Genomic DNA, 19,558 nt, shown 5'->3' with positions numbered 1-19,558 from the left:
GTGTACAAATCTTATATTTTGCCTTAGGCTGTATTGTCCAATTGCTGTTTTCCAAAGAACTTTTGTCAGTTCTCCCCCTGCCCCGCTTCATTGTGGTTGCATCATTCATTTGTTATACAGTTAGGTTCACTAGTTTCTGTTCATATTCTATTTTGGGTCCATACCCTACCCCCCCACCAAACATACCCCTTGTTGATTTTATTTACTTATTTTTGAGTATGTGAAACATTAATATGGTCCCAAAATACAGAACCAAACCAAAAAAATATACTCAGAAAAGTGCCACTTTGCTTCATCCCCTCTCCATTGCTATTCCTGTGCACCTGCTGAAGGTAGCTGAGCTCATTCATTTCTTATTAGCAGTTTTTTCTTAGATGAAAGGTAGCACAATGTAGCTATTTTTTTGGTGCTTTGCCTTTTTCACTTTGCAGTGTATCCTGGAAATCCCTTGCTGTCCTCCTAAGTGATCTTGTTCATCGTTTCTCCTAGCTGCAGAACACTGAGCGAGTACACCATAGTCCACTCACCCACTGTCTTCTGTGAGCATTCTCCTTTTGCATGTGTATCTTCTTATTACTCCGTGGGGATGGGGACAGTATCTTCAAGATAAATTCCTGGGAGTGAGATTGCTGGATTAAAAGCCAAGTGCAGGTGTTGTTTGTTGTACGTGGCCTTCCCTGATGTGCTAGTTTGCAGTCTCATTAGCAATGTCTGAGAGTGCCTTTTGCCCCCATAGGCGTTCCATGAAAATACGTGTCATGCTTTTCCATTTTCTAGGCCAAGAATTTTGGTAGTGGTTCATGCAAGGATGGTAGTAGTTAAGGTGGTGAGAAGTGCTTAGACTTCAGATACACTTTTGGAAAAAAACAATTCAGAGTGTACAATAGATTGCTTTGGTTGGTACACTGGTTTTCCAACCGGGGTCCTCTCCAATTCTGTCTAAGTACTATGCATCAGTGTTAACAGTCCATACCGGTAACTTTTTTTTATTTCCTGACTTATGAAGCCTGTGGTGACTCTCACCTTCCTCTTGGGCCAGCCTTAATTTTTTTTTTAAAGATCTATTTATTCATTTTAGAGGGAGGGGACACAAAGCAGGGGGAGGGTCAGAGGGAAAGGGAGAGACTCTCAAGCAGACTGCTTGTTGAGTGAGGAGCCCTGCGTGGGGCTCAATCTCACGGCCCTGAGATCGTGACTTGAGCTGAAATTGAGAGTTGGCTGCTTAACTGACTGAGCCACCCGGGTGCCCCTTAGGCCAGTCTCATTGTATATCCCAATAAATAGATGGCATTTAATAGTTAATGCTAACTGCGCTAATAAACAATTTCTAACATTTCAATGGCTTAATGCAGCACCTTATTTCATGCTTGCATTACAACCCAGTGCAGGTGTTTTTGAATTATGTCTCTCTTCCATATGGTAATTCAGGGACTCTGGCTTCTTCTAGAATGTGGTTTCTCCATGCCCTGAGTCTTAGAGTCCTTGAGACATAGGTACGAAGAGAAAGTGAAAAAGGGATATCTTAACCCCCTTGGCCTGGAAGGAACACAGATTACTTTTTGGGTTCAGTTTCTCAGATCTGGTGACATGCCCCCTAGATACAAGAGGGCCCATAAATATGGTCCCTGCAGGAGAGCACCTTTCCATGGAGCAGTCCATTCATGGCTGGGGAGTGGGTCTCAAGCTAGACAGCTGGCTAACTCTGCCACGGATATTTAACCAAGTAAGTTACTTGGGTACTGTGTGGGAATAAATAACGTGTGTTACAGGATAGAACATCTTGAAGTGTATTACACTGTCAAATACTGAAGAATGTTTAAAAAAAAAAAAAGTTATAGCATAGTTTCCCTTCCCCTCCCCAATCTGTAAGGGACAAATTCAGGAACCCCCAGTGGATGCCTGAAACTACAGACAATACGGAGCCCTGGACATACTGTGTTTAAATCTCCTGTAATACAAGTTATATGAATGAGGTCTCTTTATTGTACTGTACTCACCCTTCTTGGGATGATGTGAGCTGATCTGGGACCTGCATGATGGGAGGGTGTGAGGTGCATGACGTAGGCTCCGTGACACAGTGTTAGGCCACTGCTGGTCTTCTGAGATTCCTGTGGAAGAAGGATGAGCTACTTCAGGACCACAGTTGTCCATGGGTACTTAAAACCCCAGAATGTGGTAATCGTGGAGTGGAACAGCAGGGAACGAAGAAGCGTTGGTGCACAAAAGGAGGAACAGTATTTAACTTGGAAGGGTTAGTAAGTCTGGTAGAGGAGTTCCAAATAACGAGAATTGTGGATTAAAAAAAAAATGTTTGTATTTTCATTCCTCTGCTCCTTCATTCATTCAGGAGACCACACTAGAGCCTGTGTGCCACTAGCCATGCTGCTCAGTGCTGTTAGGTGGCGGCAGGGGGCAGACTGCTTAGATTTGGCCGGGGTGGGGGGGGGGGGTGCTGTTTACTTGTACATGGACAGGAGGATGTTGTGCAGGTATGGCGAGAAGCGATGAGCCACAAGCCAGAATAGTGGGACTTCCCTCCCTGCCTTTGATCTTAAAAAAAAAAAGAAAGAAAATCCTTCTGAGAATATTATGTAAAAGAAACTTTCCTAAAAGCTTTTAAAGTGCAGCACTTTGTTAGAACAAATTGATCATCTAAATAAGAAAAATGTCAGGTTCTCATAAACAAGATGCTATTTTATGTTCTTTTCAGAATATAATATTTTTCACTCATGTAAAAAATGAGTATTTCTCCCATTCTTAAGCATTTATAGGCTTTGGGCTCATCCTAAATGGAAAAAGTTAATATTGTTCTCATCGTGCAGGGGTTTGATTCATAAAGGGACTACCAGAGAGAAAGATCTGTCATAATATTTTATAGCCACACCAGTAGCTAATAACCAACATGTGTACTGCACACTGGTTTACAGAGGGGTCCTATAGAACTGATCCAACCTGATTATCACCACACCCCTGTGAGGCAGGCGGGGGCTAGGTCCATAGCATCATTAATAATAGTAGTAGTTGTATGTAGATGTTGAGATGTATCGCCGTGATCCCCATTTTACAGTCGAGGAAATGGACACTTCAGGATATAAACGATGAACCTAGAATCTGTAACCTTCAATTCCCACAGAGAGAAAATAAATTTTAAATTTTGGTGTTGTGGTCTAATTGTATCTGTTTTCGAGAATAAGAAAATTCAGTCTAGCTTTTTAAAACTCTGTTCACTTCTTGCCTGTTACTGTCAGTGGGGCGGTAGTTAGAAGTTAAGAAAATACAGTTAATGTTTCCAAGTAGTGTGATATTTTCTGCTCTTTGAATAACATCTCTTTCTGACAATTAGCTGCCTTTTTCATTTTCTTTTGGTTTTTATAGTAATTGATCTTATGGTATGTTAAATGTGGGGGGAAAATGCTGAAAGGGCAGGACTTTTATTCCAGGATCCAGTTTTTTTGTTTTTGTTTTTTGTTTTTTGTTTTTTCACTTCAGGGACTTATTTGTTCCATAAGGAGAAGAACTGCACTAGATCCTCACTCCTTTGCATTCACATTTATTGGTGCATAATACTGTTGCTTTGTGACTAACATCCAGCTGTGTCTGTCCTCACAGGTGGGGTGACTGCTCTCTGTTGGGACCCTGTCCAGCGGGTGTTGTTCTCTGGCAGCTCAGATCACTCTGTCATCATGTGGGACATTGGTGGGAGAAAAGGAACGGCCATCGAGCTCCAAGGACACAAGTAAGGCTGCTGGTGCTTTTTTTTTTTTTTTTTAAGATTTTATTTATTTATTCAACAGAGAGAGATCACAAGTAGGCAGAGAGGCAAACAGAGAGAGAGGAGGAAGCAGGCTCCCTGCCAACCAGAGAGCCCGATGCGGGACTCAGTTCCAGGACCCTGAGATCATGACCTGAGCCGAAGGCAGAGGCTTAACCCATTGCTGGTGCTTTTATTAACAAACTCAGGGGTGCTTGGGTGGCTCAGTTGTTAAGCATCTGCCCGTGGCTCAGGTCATGATCCCAGGATCATGGGATCAAGCCCCACATCAGGCTCCCTGCTTGGCATGAAGCCTGCTTCTCCTTCTCCCACTTCCCCCTGCTTGTGTTCCCCTCTTGCTGTGTCTCTCTGTCAAATAAATAAAATTTTCAAAAACAAAAAAACTCAGAGAAAAGATTCCCAGTGGAAAGCTAAGACAGAGGCGTGTGGTCCAGTGTCTGTGGCAGGATCTTAGCGTGGGAAGAAACATTGCAGGAACAAAAGAAATGACCCCTTGGAATTATATCTGTGCCTAGGTATGTTTATTTATTTATTCCTCATTTAATTCCACGGAGGATTTGTGAGTGCTTGCAAAAACCATAAAATAAAATAATGGCAGCCAAGAAATAAAAAGGAGAAATGAGAACCAGGGAGACTTATGGATAAAAATTTAAGAATGTGAGGAAAAAGAACTTAAAAAATATAAGCCAGGAAGGCGTATGGAATTTCAGTAATTGAGTTCAAATGTGGCAGGATTCCTGGCAGCATAAGGAAAAGGGGAGAAATAATATCCTCACACTATATGTTTGGTGCTTCACCAAATACTGATGGAGGTTTCACCTTTATTCAAATCAGGCTCTTCTTCCTTGAGGGGCGGATTTCATAGGGCTGAGCAGAAAAACAAAGAAAGCTTTGCCTTTCCTTGGAGCCATTCTCAAACTTTGCAGTGTGCAAAGGAGCACAAAGGAATTTGTTAAAATGTAGACTCTTGGACTGTGTCTTTGGAGATTCCAGCCACCGGTCTGGAACTGCAGGTGTCTGTGCTGTCCCGGTCCTCCCGGGCAGCTCTCCTCCTGGCCCTCAAGCCACACTCTGACCTACCCTACCCTGTGCTGCCCGCTGGTCCTGGGGGCAAAGCAGGGTCATGTGCAGAAAAGAACAGGAGATCTGCTTTTGAGCTCTAAAGCTAATCGGAATTGTTTTTAACTTGTAAAGTTTTTACAGTGATGTTAAGAGCAACTCTCAACAGCCATAAACAAAGGCTCCAGCAAACAGACTAGTTTTAAGCAACATTAGCTCTTTCTGTAAATCTACCCAGAAATGCTGATTTTAAAATGTTCTCCTAAGTAGTTACATCTATAGTTGGGATTATTAGTTATGAACGGATTCGATTTTGGAGGGCCTCCTCACAAATAATTATCTTAGTGTTAGAATTTAGTGTTCGAGAAGTAGCTTCTTTCCCACATGAGAAAATAGACCGGTTGTCTGGGGCCTTGTCTGGCTTGTGGGGCCACTCAGAGCTCGTCATCAGCTCATTAGAGGAATCGTTCCCTTGTATTTGTCTCCATGACAAGGGGCCATGCATCAGTATTGTGTGAAAGGGTTGACATCATCCATGTAAATGAAGAGAAAGAGAAGGCAAACACAGTCCTATTTAATAATAGTTATTCTCCAATCTGCCAATAATTCCTGTCACCTCAGGCTCTCAGAGAAATAAAAGGCCAGTTTTGAATGAAGATCAGTAATATTTGTTGGGCTCATTCAGATTAGCTCATAACTAGTTTTATTTTTGCACAGTGGTTAATAAAGCCGGCAGGCAACCTTGCATGACCCAACCACGGGGTAGTAAAGTGTAACAGTGTTTGACACCAGCACCACTGTGTGCTGAGTGCCCTCCTGCAAACTCTTGATCTGGAAAAGTTGTACCTGTCATTTGGTAAAAAAGGAGAAGCTATAAAATTGAGACAGAGTCTCTCAGTCCCAGAACCGGAACTGATAGGCCTTCCAGTTTCTAAGGAAAACAGACCTGGCCTTTTCAAAACTGGAACAGACCATACTTGGGAGTCCATCCTGATAATCCACCCCCTTAGGACTTCAGGGGATGGCAGGCTGGTGAGATCAGGAGCCGCCGGTCAGCACTGGCTTTAAACAGGAATAATGGCAAAAGGCCTTTGCCTGGTGCTTTATTTAGCTCAAGCTGAGGAATAAAGGGAGCTCTGTGAGGGGCTCCTCACCACCAGACCTTAGCTTGGGAGGGGCTGCCCAGTGTCACACGGCTGGGAGAAAAGAACTTCCTTAGCATCCATTGGGTCACCCTGTTAAGAGTGGGTTTGAGTGCCTGAGGAAGATTCCAGAGCTAATGATAGGAGAATGGGACTCACAGAAGGTGCCAGAAGGAAAGGGCCAGGGCAGCAGGCACGAAGGAGAGCCGCAGGGCCACATTCACAGCCACCATTCCTTTGTCCTGGAAATTGGCCATGGGATTGGTGTTCAGTGATTGTATTTCATCAGCAAACACACAGATACCTCAGTGTCATCTTGCAAGAGCCCTGGATATGTAAAAGGGAAGCCACATGTCATCTTTTGGAGAATATTGAGTCCCCAAAGCCCCCAGCTGGTAGCTTAGGTCTTCCAAACCTTAGTTCAGTCCTAACAGAAAAAGGTCCTTACAGCCTTCTCTCTGTCCTGCCCTGTGCTCGGTACTGGGGTCCTGAAGCGAATACTAAGAGATGTTCCCCTCTGTCTGTGCTCCATGATCTCTTTTGTCTTTCTACTTGAGAGGCCAAAAGAGTTTTTTCTTGTGGCCCATGGCTGTCCCTTGCTGTCCTACAATTCCTTATTTTCCCATCTTCCCCCCGCCCCAGGGTGACTACAGCTGGTTAGAATTCCAGATCAGGCACCAAAGAGGTGAGCTTGGGAACTGGGCAAAGCCAACCGGACCAGACACACACACCCCCCGCCCCAGAGCAGCGGGGAGATGCCTTCACCTCTGGTAGGAATATCCGAGTATGATGTGGGGGGGACAGCTCCCCAGGTCTGTCCTGGGTTCTGTGGCTTCATTCCATCATTCTTTAGCAGCAGAAGTATGACAAGTTCTACAAGTAATTTGATTTGGTGCATTAAAAATCCCATTGAAGCAGAGAGAACTTTAGCACTAGAGTAACTAAAATGTCTCCAAGTCCAAGGGAAAAAAGCTAAGAAAGTATACTTCTATGCAGTATTATCTGCATTTGAAACATTTTGGTGTTTTTATGCCCTGCAGCAAGTAGAACATGGTTATGTGCTAGCTCTGTGAAAGGAAAGGCAAAGAAAAGGTTCCAGTTTTAGGGACCATTATGTTTCTGAAGTATCTATTACCAGTTGGATGGGTATTATGGAAGCATAAACCTGGACATTTATTGTCCCATACCCTTGTCAAGTCTAATAATGATATTTTGTCTTTTTTAGATCCTTTTTTATTCTTAGATAATACCTATCATTTCATGACCAACTTTATGACCATAATTTTCCTTTCTAACAGTATTTTTCTTAGGTTTCTAAGACTTTGTGGCAATTTAATTTAATGGTAACTTGATTTAAAGCACAGGTAAAGATCTGAGTAGTCTCTTGGGATGGAACCCTTCACCAACACTGGGATTCCACAGGTGACATGGGACGTGGTCACCATCTCGGCTGTTGGCGCAGAGGGCCTCGGTATTTTCCACAGTCCCAACTCTTGGTTTTTCTCTTCCGACTCTGAGCATGTGTAAGACTTGTTACAAGCATCTTCAGAGCCTTTTGGTGAGGAAAGGGGCTATTCATCAATAAATATCCATCGGGAGAATTTGGATCTCTCTCTATTTATTAGGTAAATTGTGTGTAAAGTTAGGAAAGGAAATAGAATTCTCACATTCATCCTTCTGGTTTGGGGAAGGAAAGCAAGCTTTCGCTCTTTGCAAATCTCAGATTTAGGAGCATTTCTCATTGTTAACATTAGAGAATTATTAGGATCCAGGGGAAGAGATGTCTTTTCCATTTCTAAGTGAGCTAAATGCATAATTGATCAAAGAATTAGCAGTGACAGTTTTCATTGAGAGGAGAACCTTATCAAGGGGGAGATGCTATACTATGTGATTGCTAATCGCTGGCCTCTGAGCCGGGCCAGGCTGTGTTTGAGTCCACCCTTCTGCTAATGGCCATGTAGATCTTGGCAGGACTCTTCATCTCTCTGATCCTGGTTTCCTCATCTCTAAAGTAGGGATAATACTGGAAAGAGAAACCCGCAAAGATTGTCAAAAAACATAAATGATAGAATGTATGTAAAATAATCAGAAGGGCTCCTGAAGGGCTCAGTCAGTTAAGCCTCTGCCTTCGGCTCAGGTCATGATCTCCGGGTCCTGGGATCGAGCCCTGCATCAGGCTCTCTGCTTAGTGGGGAATCTGCATCTCCCTCTCCCTCTGACCCTCCTCCCCCCGGTGTTCTCACTCCCTGTGTCTCAAATAAACAAATAAAATCTTTAAAAAAAAAAAAAAATCACAAGAGTAAGGGCTAGTATGTGCCAGTTAAAATTAGTCTTGTTCACAGAAAATCAAGCTTTTGTGAAAATCAAGCTTTTGGATAGGAGTCTTATTTCTCTCTGAATATAGCATTTACAATGGAAATACCGCCACATGTACTTACTCCCCCTATAATACATTCAACAGCTGTTTACTGAGCTCCATCTATATACCAGACTTTGTAGTAGGCACTTTGGGTTCAAGAGGGACTGTGGAAACAGTCACAGACACAAGGAACAGGCTAGATGCATGAGAATGGGGTGAAGGTGGGACAGTGTGCCAGTAACATGGGAGGCCTCTTTGCGGGGAGTCACTCTTGATCTGGGTCTTAGGAGATGAATGGGTTCTCCTAGTTCTCAGCATCCGGAGGTTACCCTAAACAGCTGCATGAACTCAGTACAGTGTTTTCGGGAAATGACAAGTGGACAGAAGGACCGTGGCTAATCTGAACTCCCACCATAGCCAGGAAAACAGCCAAATGTTGCTAGCCTTGAACGGATGCTCTGAGGCAGGATTCCTGAGGAGGTAAATCCTTCTGGGGGCCCTTTGGTGTGAGATGACTGCAGGTATCAGTTATCTGGGAGACCTCATGTGTGGATTCCTCATGAGCCTTTACTCATCCTTGGACGTTTGGGAGGCTTACGAATATGGGAGTTCTGAATCTAAGAGAGCAAGTTCTCTGGGAGCAGATGCATAACTGATTCGATTTTTCCCTAAGTTACCCAGAACACTCCATCAAAGAAATGAAAGCTGCTATACAGTTAAGCCCCCCTGCTCTTAGGGAGTGGAAGAGAGCCCAAGTTGACATTTGGGCAGATGTTAGCTTATGTCTGAAAATCGGTTTCTATAAAAAGAAGAAAGGTTTCTCTACCCTTTTTCCGGAGCAAGCATCAGACACAGGACTGGCCCCCTGGGTGTGCTACCTGCGAGGTCCCACGGGGCCTCACGCTTGGGCTAATGTGCTGTCACCATCTTGTTTTATAAGTAGTACATTTTTAGCAAGGGGCTTTGTATTTGCATTCCTCATCAGCTCCCCCCAGATTATGTAGCTAGGTCTAATAGATGTATGTTCCCTCTAGGGCTAGTGAGTAAGGAAAGGAGGCCATCCTTAGTAAGTGTAGTCGTTGGAGACGGCAGATCCTGGGCATTGTGAAAAGTGAGGGTTTTGTGCTCCAGCAGCAATACATGGAGATCTCAGCCGTAAAATAATAACCAGTTTTGAAATGCTCTCTCGTATAAATGCTGCACTCATGTCAGATGAAACATGAATGTAAGAAGAACATACCTTTTATTCTTTATAACCCTTAATCTGTGAACTTGGAGATGTTGTTTCCTTACCTCGTTTTTAGCTTCAAGGTGGTTACATCGTGAACCCCTAAATCAAGAAGGCCCTGAACAGCTTTATTACAAAGCTTGGAATCCAGCGTTCGTCACTGTGTTTCACTCTTCTGTGTTGGAATATTAACAATATTGGAGTCCCATAAATTATGTATTTGTTGCTGAATGTTGCTGCCAGCTCTCAGTGGCACAGCATTTCCTTCTGTAGCTTATTTTGGTTTTACAAGATCACTGATGTGTATCAAGATGCCTTAACAAATGAAATGTAGTTCAAATCACAGGGTTATGAGTCTGCTCAACTAGGTAGATTTTCCTTCTTGCCCATGAATGTCAGAATGGTGGCTCTCCCTACTTTTTAAGACAGGTGAGATAACAACCAAGAGAGATGGAAGACAACAGACTCTTTTTTTAACGAGTACCTGTCAAGGATTTTATATTAAGTCATTAATTAATAAAGGAACTAGTAAGATGTTACAACCAGTTCAAAGGAAAATCCAAAGAGCAGACATACACATAGGCAGAGGAAAACAGAAATGAATTTGTAGGTACATTTACAAATGGCTTCCTCCATGGCAGGGGCAGGGCATGGGGATTCGTTCCCTCTTCACTGAAAGGATTAATTTGCAATAATACCAAATTAACATTTACAGAGTTATGAAGTAGCACAGTTAAAGGTACTGCAAGATGCAGGCCCCTAGAGAATCATAACCCAGACAGGTGTGCCTGATGCCCCCTAATACTCTGCTGAAGATACCAGTATTTTGTTCTGCCTATTTCGGTCTTTCACGGTCTACATGATCGTTCTTCCCCTCTCCTCTCCTTTCATCCTAATAATCTCAGAGATTATTCTTGATCACAGAAGAAGGTTGGTCTCCTAAGGTTTGGCCTAATTATTGACATTATGCGATGAGAGTGTTAATTAACCATGTAGGTCCTTGGTTTGCTTTGCAAGTATAGACCCGTAGAGAATTATTAAACAACTATTGAGCCCACAAAATTAACTTCTGCCTGGAAATGTTTATAAGGAACCCTGGATTGTGCTTTTCAAAGGCTCTTTTATTTGCTATTCCGAGATTAGGAAACCAAGCCCAAAATATGTTCTGCCCTAGGTCAACCATAGCATTTACAACTTAGTTGAACTCCTTGAGGTTTGCAACATTTGCCAGGCTCCTGGTAGTTTCCTTACCACCTGTGAGGCCAGGCCTCTGCACACCAGATACTAGGCCAGTTTTCTTTAGCAGAGCTTTGTAGCCATTGGCTTCTTAATTTCAAGAGACTAATCATATCTGATTAAATGAGCATCGTTCTCTAACAGGACAATCTAGGTAAGGGCTTGGTTGCCCAACCATATCCTGTGGATAGATGCTAATTGAACCCATGAAATAATTTTATCTTGCCATTAAAATTAAGCAGGTTCAGTAATACTTTTCGAATTCTGGGGGAATCATTGAAACCTGGACATCATTTTTAAATGCTTCTGTTTAGCTTATAAAAGCAGAGTTTATAAGATTGTAGGTTAGAGATAGGATAAAGAGTAGGATAAAAAGAACCCTCCCATATCCAGAAAATAGAACATTAAAACAACATCAACAGTATTCCAGACAAATAACCACAGTAAAATTTCCCTCTTTAGTTCATCCAGTCCTGTATAATTAATTCTTGTTCTGCTGGTTCTTGGTTTAGCAGTCTGCATTCATGAAGCCATCTGCATCCAGACTTGAAGAGTCCAAAAATCTAAGGAAATCCTGATTCAGTCCACTAGCCCAGCTTAAAAATTACCTAAGCAATGTCAGCTCTGTAGCCTTTGCCCGAGAGTCTATTCTTTCGAAATAGCAATATTTTAAAATACCTGGCACATATAGCCCTTTTCCATGAAACTCTTGAGATTATCCTTTCTGGCCTGTAGCTTATAGCCAAGCCGTCAGGCAAGCCTCAGAGTAAAACAGAAATTGTCTATATAGATTATGAAGGCTTTAATGGTTGGGTGTTTGGTTTTTGGGGGGAGGGGTTTGTTTGTTTGTTTGTTTACTGTGACAAATAGTAATCATAATGGAGAAGAATAAAATTCTCTATTGAGATAACCTACATAACTATGTCCTGAGAGTTTTGATCCAGTATTTGCCTGGAGGGGAAAGCTTATTAGAGACAATGAGAACTCTGATGAACCTCCAGGGTCTTCCCATAAAATATGCAACTTCAGGAATACTTACATTAATAAATTGTTATCTAGGGGCACCTGGGTGGCTCAGTGGATTAAGCCGCTGCCTTTGGCTCAGGTCATGATCTCAGGGTCCTGGGATCGAGTCCCGCATCGGGCTCTCTGCTCAGCGGGGAGCCTGCTTCCTCCTCTCTCTCTCTCTCTCTCTCTCTCTCTGCCTGCCTCTATGCCTACTTGTGATCTCTCTCTGTCAAATAGATAAATAAAATCTTCAAAATAAATAAATAAATAAATTGTTATCTAAACTGACTTGACCTAGGGAAGGCCGAGCATCTCTTCTGATCTGTTAACTCTTCCCACGAAACTCTTAAAATAGCAACAGGCCAAACAAATAAGAGTTATTTATAGTATCTCTCTTTTTATAAGGCAGAGGAGTAGATCTTTACAATTCTCAAGGATCCCCCTAGGGAATCTCAAAGGTAGTTGTAGGTGTAGAAAGTCTCCTAATTATTTTATTTTATTTTTTCAAAATGTAGGGTATGGCCTAGGAAGGCAAAATCATTAAGAGTTGTCCAAGGTGTTTTTGGGACTTTAACCAAGTCAACATAGAGCTCTGAAAATAATGTGGTGACACACAGAATCTTTGCTAGCGAGGCAGATTTTATAGAAGATGAAGAATATCCTTTTGCATTGTAGTCGGAGGCATTCATCAGTGAAGCAAGGAAGCAAGCCATCAAAACTGAGGGAACTGTGCCAAGATTTTAATGCATTTTATGGCTCTTTTTTCAGATTTGAGTATTATAAACCAAAGCAAATAAAATTCACTTTCCAGGTTTTGTCCTTCATTTTTCTCTCTCATATTCTGGAACAAATTTGTACTTTACTTTAGAAGTGCCTTTGTCATGCATAGTCTCTCACAAATGTACAATGGTATTTTCCAGAGACTGCATGATGAGTGGTATCAGAACAAATACAGAAAGAGATGAGTATCTGTCTCTCTTAAGCCAGACATTAGAAAGACTTGCAGAAATGTTAAACAAGGCCATTTTTTTCATCCAAATTTGTCACCTTGGAAAATACAGTTAATTTTCACCAAATATGTGTTATTTATATTAAAATAGAATGGATTCCTCATTGCTATTTTCAACTGAATCAGTATTTTTTTTTAATTTTATTTATTTGATAGAGATCACAAGTAGGCAGAGAGGCAGGCAGAGAGAGAGAGTAAGGGAAGCAGGCTTCCTGCTGAGCAGAGAGCCCGATATGGGGCTTGATCCCAGGACCCTGGGATCATGACCTGAGCCGAAGGCAGAGGCTTTAACCCACTGAGCCACCCAGGCGCCCTGAATCAGTATTTTTTAAGAATTCCATTTTGATTTCAAATACAATAAATGTTGGTAATTTCTTATTTAAACCAAAGCTCTTTGGTGTCCTCAAATTAGTTTTAAGACTGTAAAGGAATCCTAAGATGAAAAAGTTTGAGACAGTTTGCTTTAAGACAAAATTACTCCATTTTCTCTTTTAAAAACAAAAGCCCAAAAATAGTTGTATCTTGTTTCCATCATTGCCCCAATATAATCTCAACCACCCATTTTAACTGATTAACCAGAGGTAACTAACTTACATTTCATAGAGAAAATTGGGAAGAGGGAGGATGTGGATAATTAAGAACTGTCACATACAAGTATTTTAGCAGACTAACGAAGTTCATGAACACACATGACAGAAATTTCTACTGCAAGAAACACCACTTTTATATCTCCTTAAGGTGGCAAAAATGAACATGTTCATGAAAGTGACTCACTTAAGTTATACCCTCTCTATAATTTAAAAAATGAGAAGCAGACATATGTAAACAATATTGTGCTTTGTAATCCAAGTTTTGGTATTCTAACTTAGAAATTACCTAAGGTTGTTATCCAATGATTATCAATTAGCTCTACTTAGAGTAATCCACTTTAAGTGGAGATCTTGGGGATTATCTTTAAATTGATGTGCTATAAAACATAATTTCTATTTATATGAAAAGTTTATCAAAACCATTATTTAGTTGAGTTGAATTTACATTTACATTTTTCATATATAGGATTATATAGGCATAATAGTAGCTTATTTGACCAGTTACTGTATGTATGTGTGTATATATATATGTATGCATATATATATATTTTTTTAGAAGAAATCAACCCAAGTAAAATAAGATGTACATTTGCTCATACTTAACACTGATGAATCAGAGAAAGACAGCTCTGTTTTAAAATATATCACTCTCATCTCACTTGCCAAAGAGTTCACCTCAATTCTGTGAACTTAGATTCTTAAAATGTTACCGAGTTAGTGTTTTCTGTAAAAGAATTTTACGTCCAGTAAATTTAAAGTTTTAGGGGCATAGTTTTCTTTTTTTCTAGTAAGTTTATGGAAATTCAATTTATGTCAGCACTTGTTTGTCTTTATAAGCCAAGCAGAACAAGTTCTTATAATCTAAAAGGTACCATAATCTAAAAAAAAAAAAAAAGAAATTAAAACATTAAAAAAAAAGAATACTGTAATCTAAGTTATTGATGCCCTCTGGCAGTAGGCTAGTACTCCAGACTGAGAGGGAAGAGCCTTTCTTTTTTTTTTTTTTTTTTTTTTTTTTAAATTTTATTTATTTATCAGAGAGAGAGAGGGAGAGAGAGCGAGCACAGGCAGACAGAATGGCAGGCAGAGGCAGAGGGAGAAGCAGGCTCCCTGCTGAGCAAGAAGCCCGATGTGGGACTCGATCCCAGGACGCTGGGATCATGACCTGAGCCGAAGGCAGCTGCTTAACCAACTGAGCCACCCAGGCGTCCCGGGAAGAGCCTTTCTGAGCAGTAGTCACAAACACACAGATTGAACAGCTTCGGTCCCACAGCTTCAGCCCCAGTACAGAGGGAAACACGAAAGCGCACAAATCACCAGTCCGGATTGCAAGGAGCTGTTCTCCTTCCCAGTGGGCACAGGATTCTTAATTGATTTCAGTTCAAAATAGAAAAATATTCCAATAGAAACAACCAAGGAGCCCTATTCCCTGCTCCCTCACCCAGTGGAAAATAATGTCTCTTACCTTTTGTTAGTGATCACCACATTGTCAGACCATAGAACTGGACTCTCCATGGTAGCTACCCCCAAAAGGGAATAATTCGTCAGCCACATATGAACTAGAGAGGAAAATCGAGCACAAAATGAGTAGAGAAGGAATGAAAACTAGAGAAAATAGAGAGTTAGCAAAACTGAAGTCTGTTGCTGCTTTGGCTCCACCCTGGAAGCCAAGAAATGGCACCTGGACTTAAGCCACCATGACATGCTCCACACCTCAGCCAACACGATTTACCTGACTCTGGCTGCTCAGTGCAGTGGGCACTTCAATGAATGACCTCCAATACTCTTCAAGGATCCTTTAAAAAAAAAAAAAAAGTAAAAAAGTAAAATCATGGCTTTTGAACAAATACAGCATAACCATGTACCACAGATTTTACCTAATTAATTAAGAAAGAAGCTAGTCCCACCTTATAACAAGTTCAAAAATCAGGTTTTTCTCAGCTTTTCTCAAGTGTCGGTAACTGACAAAGGCTCTCTCCTCCTCAGGCCTCAGCATCTTAAATAAACATTTTGATTCCATCTGATTTCTGAGGTCTGTGCTCTGGGCTAAGGGGGAGCATGCACACTGATGGACTTTGCCAGGCTTCCTGCCTTTAAGGCTTTCGCCTTGCTCTCCGGACCCATCACTAACCCTGGCTTTCTTTCACAGTGACAAAGTCCAGGCCCTTTCCTATGCGCAGCACACACGGCAGCTCATCTCCTGCGGTGGTGATGGTGGGATCGTGGTCTGGAACATGGACGTGGAGCGGCAGGAGGTAGGTGTCAAGGGCAGGTCACCGGCCACTCCCATGGCTGCCAGGCTGGACACTGCAATTCTGGCTGGGCTGGAAAGTGCCTCAGCCTCCCCTCCTGCTCATTTCTTAGTTCTCTTATGATGAAACCATTAAATAAGACCTGTTAATGTCAGAGAATAAAAGATTCTAGTTGAAAAGGAAGTTCCTTTTTTTTTTTTTTTACACCCCTCTCAAATTGGCATGTAACATTCATGTAATGGTGATTTTATGAGAATTTCGACCAAGATGAAGCTGTTTAGACTTTGAATCTGTTTCTCCGTTCATAACCAAAGTTCAGGTGAGAAAGAGGGAATCGTCTGTTTTCAGACAATTATCCCTTCAAGTGCCCTAGGAACACAGAAGACTCGCGTGTTTTGTGTTAGCCAGGAATGGTGGCCAATGTGTGAGAAATGGTATTCGATGAAGTAAGAGTCTTTAGGTTGATACTAATAGAAATATCAGAAATAACTGTTTTTGTGCTTCTTTATGAATCATTCTCCAAACAGTTCTCCAGATGCAAATATATACACTGTCATTTTTTAAGAATACATTTGAGTTTTCTCCTGGCCTTCTGTTTTTATGAGTTTTCTTCTTTCATCTTTGAACATCTTACCAACGGACATGTTTACTAAATAGACCCTTGACAAGGACTTTGAAGTTAGTCGTATTCTCATTTCCCTAGAATTATGCTGGATGAACTTTCCCTTTGACAGTGTATATTCATCTAATGTATTTCCTTGCAGGATGCAAGACTTAGAAAAGCAGCACTTTAAAAAGACAAAAGCAATTTCCCAACTTCTTTCCATGTCTTCACCCCAATCTCATTTCAAGAGAGTAGTTGCTATTATCCACCATGTAATGCTTTTCAAATGCTAGTAATTAAATGCTTAAGAAGATTAAAACCTGACTTGCTCAAACCATAAATCCATGGGAGTTCTATTAGTAACTAATTAAAATGATCATTACTGTTAGGGAGTGGGGAATTGTAGAATATTGCTTTTGAAAGTACCACGAGACCCCTTCGGTATAAAGGCAGGGAAATTGGTACAGTGTGTGTTCTTGGCCATGCCAGCCAGGGTGCCGGTGAGCCTACGGATCCTTCACGATAGCCTGCTCGGGGTGAGGGACAGTCAAAGCTCATCTGTTCCCCGCCCGCTTCTTCCCAGGCCTAACTGACTAGACCAGGAACCACTGGGCTCTCTTGCCCCAGTGCACGTAGACTCCAGCCTTGATGGATCAAGGCCCAAAGGAGGATAATGATGCTTTTCAGAGAGGACCCTAGTCAGTTGATGGGCAGTCCTTTGAGCCATCTTGCCTAAATTATGCACTTTGACATGCAGATACAGGTTATGACCGTCTTGAATCTTCTTCTGGTGATTCAGAGCCCAAATGAGTAGAGAGGGTCCCAACCATTTTTTTTTTTCGTTTACAAATGTCATATTCTGTAAATGTAAATTCCCTGAGATGTATCTGGGGGCTTCCGGGTCCCAGCCAGAGCTTCTGGTGCTTACGTCAAGAGGCCGGAGACATGTAAAAAAGCAACCCCTGCACTGATAGACTTTCTGGTAGGAAAAAATAAATGGGAGAAGACTTCAGAAAACAGTTAAATGGTATAAATGATGTGATTACAGTTGCTTTAGGATAGAACATTAGTGCTGGACATTTAGGAAAGGGTGCTACTGTTGTTGGCTAACATTCTCAGCAGAGAGTTTGTGGAAGGAGATAGCGCTAAAAGACCCCTGGAGCCTGGCCGTGCTCTGAGGGGGACAGGAAACACCACAAGGAAAGACAAGGGGAACGACAGAAGTCATGCCCTGCGTGCTGGTGCTCGTGCTCAAGTAGAAGCAGTCAGGGATGGTGGCGTGGCCACGGGGACAGCATTGGGGGGACAAATGGAAGATGGTGTGGCTGAGTGCATTATCTTGTAGGCTTAACATGAGTTTCTGTTGTTAATGGAATCCAATTTTTCAAAAATTGTATCCTTTTTTAGAAGTATGGATAAACGTTCTCTGTAGAAAAGTTTCAGAGTGCTCCTTAACAAATAGAAAACATGTCAGTTACTCCTAATAATACCGCCAGCCCAGGAATATCAGTAACGTGGTTACAGTTTCCTCTGCAAAAACACATGTGCAGGGTTTGGTTTTTGGGACAAAAAAAGGAATCAGACTACACAGACTGAATTTTTTTTCCCTTTTGTCCTGTGCCTTACTTCCATTTCCCTCTTCAGTGCATTTGATGTATGTCCTAAATCTGCATATTTCCTTATAAAAGATATAAGAGTGTGTGTGTGACAGTTTTTTTGTAAATCCTCCTGATTTTCCTGAATCATAAGTGTTTTTGAAAAATCACAACATAGGTAAATCTTTTAGGGATAAATTGTTTTTTTTTCCCTGAAAACTCTTTATTATTTTGTTAAATCAGTCTTTAAACTGATTAGAGCTTAAAAATTACAAAGCAAATCAAGGCTTATTTGAGAACTCTGGTTTTAAGAAAATAAATAGACCAAGAATTGGAGCTTTTCAGATGTCACCTTTTTACTTTTCTTTTTTGAGACCGTGTAGCTGTAGGTTCATTTCTGCTTGTAGATGGGAGAACAGGTTAACTCCCCATGTCTGTTCTATAACAGGGCTTCTTCCGAAAAGGATTACATCAACAGAAGAAAGCTACAAGAAAAATAATCTTGTAGAGAGAGGGCACAGGCCATTGTTTGCCACATTTCTCAGACTGGTTTGATCTTGGGCTTCCTTTATAGTAAGTGTCCTGTGAGTCAAATTGGAGTTCTCTGGAACTCAGTTTTGAGAAACCCTGGGATTGCATCTGTTTTCCAGGTTCCCGTCCAGTGATATGTGGAAAGAGATCTGTCCCTCTGCCAAATGACGAATTGAACAGAGTTGAATGTGAAACTCTAGAAGCAGATGCAGAGTCACTATATGCATAATCTGTAAAGATTTGCTGAAGAATAGCTTTACGCTTAACACGTTTTTAAAACTCATTTGATACTGTTTCGAGTACTCCCGATGGAGCTGGGAAATAGTGAACGGAGGCAGAAGAGTGTGTGGTCCATGAGGCAAGGAGTGGCGTCTCCAGGCCTGCTGAGCCCCGCCGTGAGCAGAGGGTGGACAGGCAGCTGCCCTGAGTACCCGCTGCGGTCAGGGTGTATCTTCTGGTGCAGGGAGCTGTGTGCCTGTGGAATGTGCAGTTACATATACGGCTGTATGTAGCCAGAGCAAGTCTAATGGCGTGTGATGTGACAGTATGAGATAGAGTCAACGTGGCAGTCAGAACCGTGTGTGAGTGACCTGGCCCGGACACCCCTGAATGTTCCTGCAACCCCCTCCCCGCCACCTGTGGCAGCCCACCCTCCTGGCACTCTGCTTCCCCTCCTTAGGCCTTTGCACTTCCACTTACTTAAAGAATTGATATTAATATTGTTGTCTTGGTTAGTCTTAAAGACTTGGTTAGTCTTAAAGAATTAATATTAATATTGTTGTCTTGGTTGGTCTTCCCTCATAAATTGTGTGCCCCGTGACGGGAGAGATTCCGCTTATCACTGCTGCATCCCCACACTTGAGACAGAGTAGGCATTCAGTAAATGTTTTTTTAAATGACTGAGAAATCACACCTTTGTTTCTCACGCACACATCTGGATTCTGTAACTCTGCTCACTGTTCATGGCCCCGTTGTCTTCCCTGCTTCACAACGTGACCTGCTGTGTGCTTCATTTCACAAGACCCCTGAATGGTTGGACAGTGATTCCTGCCAAAAGTGTGATCAGCCTTTCTTCTGGAATTTCAAGCAGATGTGGGACAGTAAGAAGATTGGCCTAAGACAGGTGGGTGATCTGGATTCCCTCATCAAGATGGAATAGAGTGGAAACAGCTT

At 41.9% G+C, this 19,558-nt stretch overlaps 1 protein-coding gene across 4 annotated transcripts in view; it reads left to right on the top strand.

Annotated features, from left to right (window-relative positions):
• Positions 1-19,558, top strand: part of WDFY2 (WD repeat and FYVE domain containing 2) — a 181,707-nt gene that overhangs the window by 150,968 nt on the left and 11,181 nt on the right. For all 4 annotated transcript variants that reach the window (XR_006606942.1, XM_004775221.3, XM_045080569.1 and 1 more), the window contains exons 7-9: positions 3,610-3,736; positions 15,553-15,658; positions 19,407-19,508. Coding sequence is in view for 3 of the 4 variants with exons in the window: in XM_004775221.3 (XP_004775278.1) it covers positions 3,610-3,736; positions 15,553-15,658; positions 19,407-19,508 (335 nt within the window). In the remaining variant the exon portion in view is untranslated. The remainder of the gene's footprint in view (positions 1-3,609; positions 3,737-15,552; positions 15,659-19,406; positions 19,509-19,558) is intronic.

This window comes from Mustela putorius, unplaced genomic scaffold (assembly GCF_011764305.1).
Source record: "Mustela putorius furo isolate JIRA1106 unplaced genomic scaffold, ASM1176430v1.1 tig00000461_pilon_pilon_pilon, whole genome shotgun sequence".
NCBI lineage: Eukaryota > Metazoa > Chordata > Mammalia > Carnivora > Mustelidae > Mustela > Mustela putorius.
This window is presented reverse-complemented; position numbering and strand designations above follow the sequence as displayed.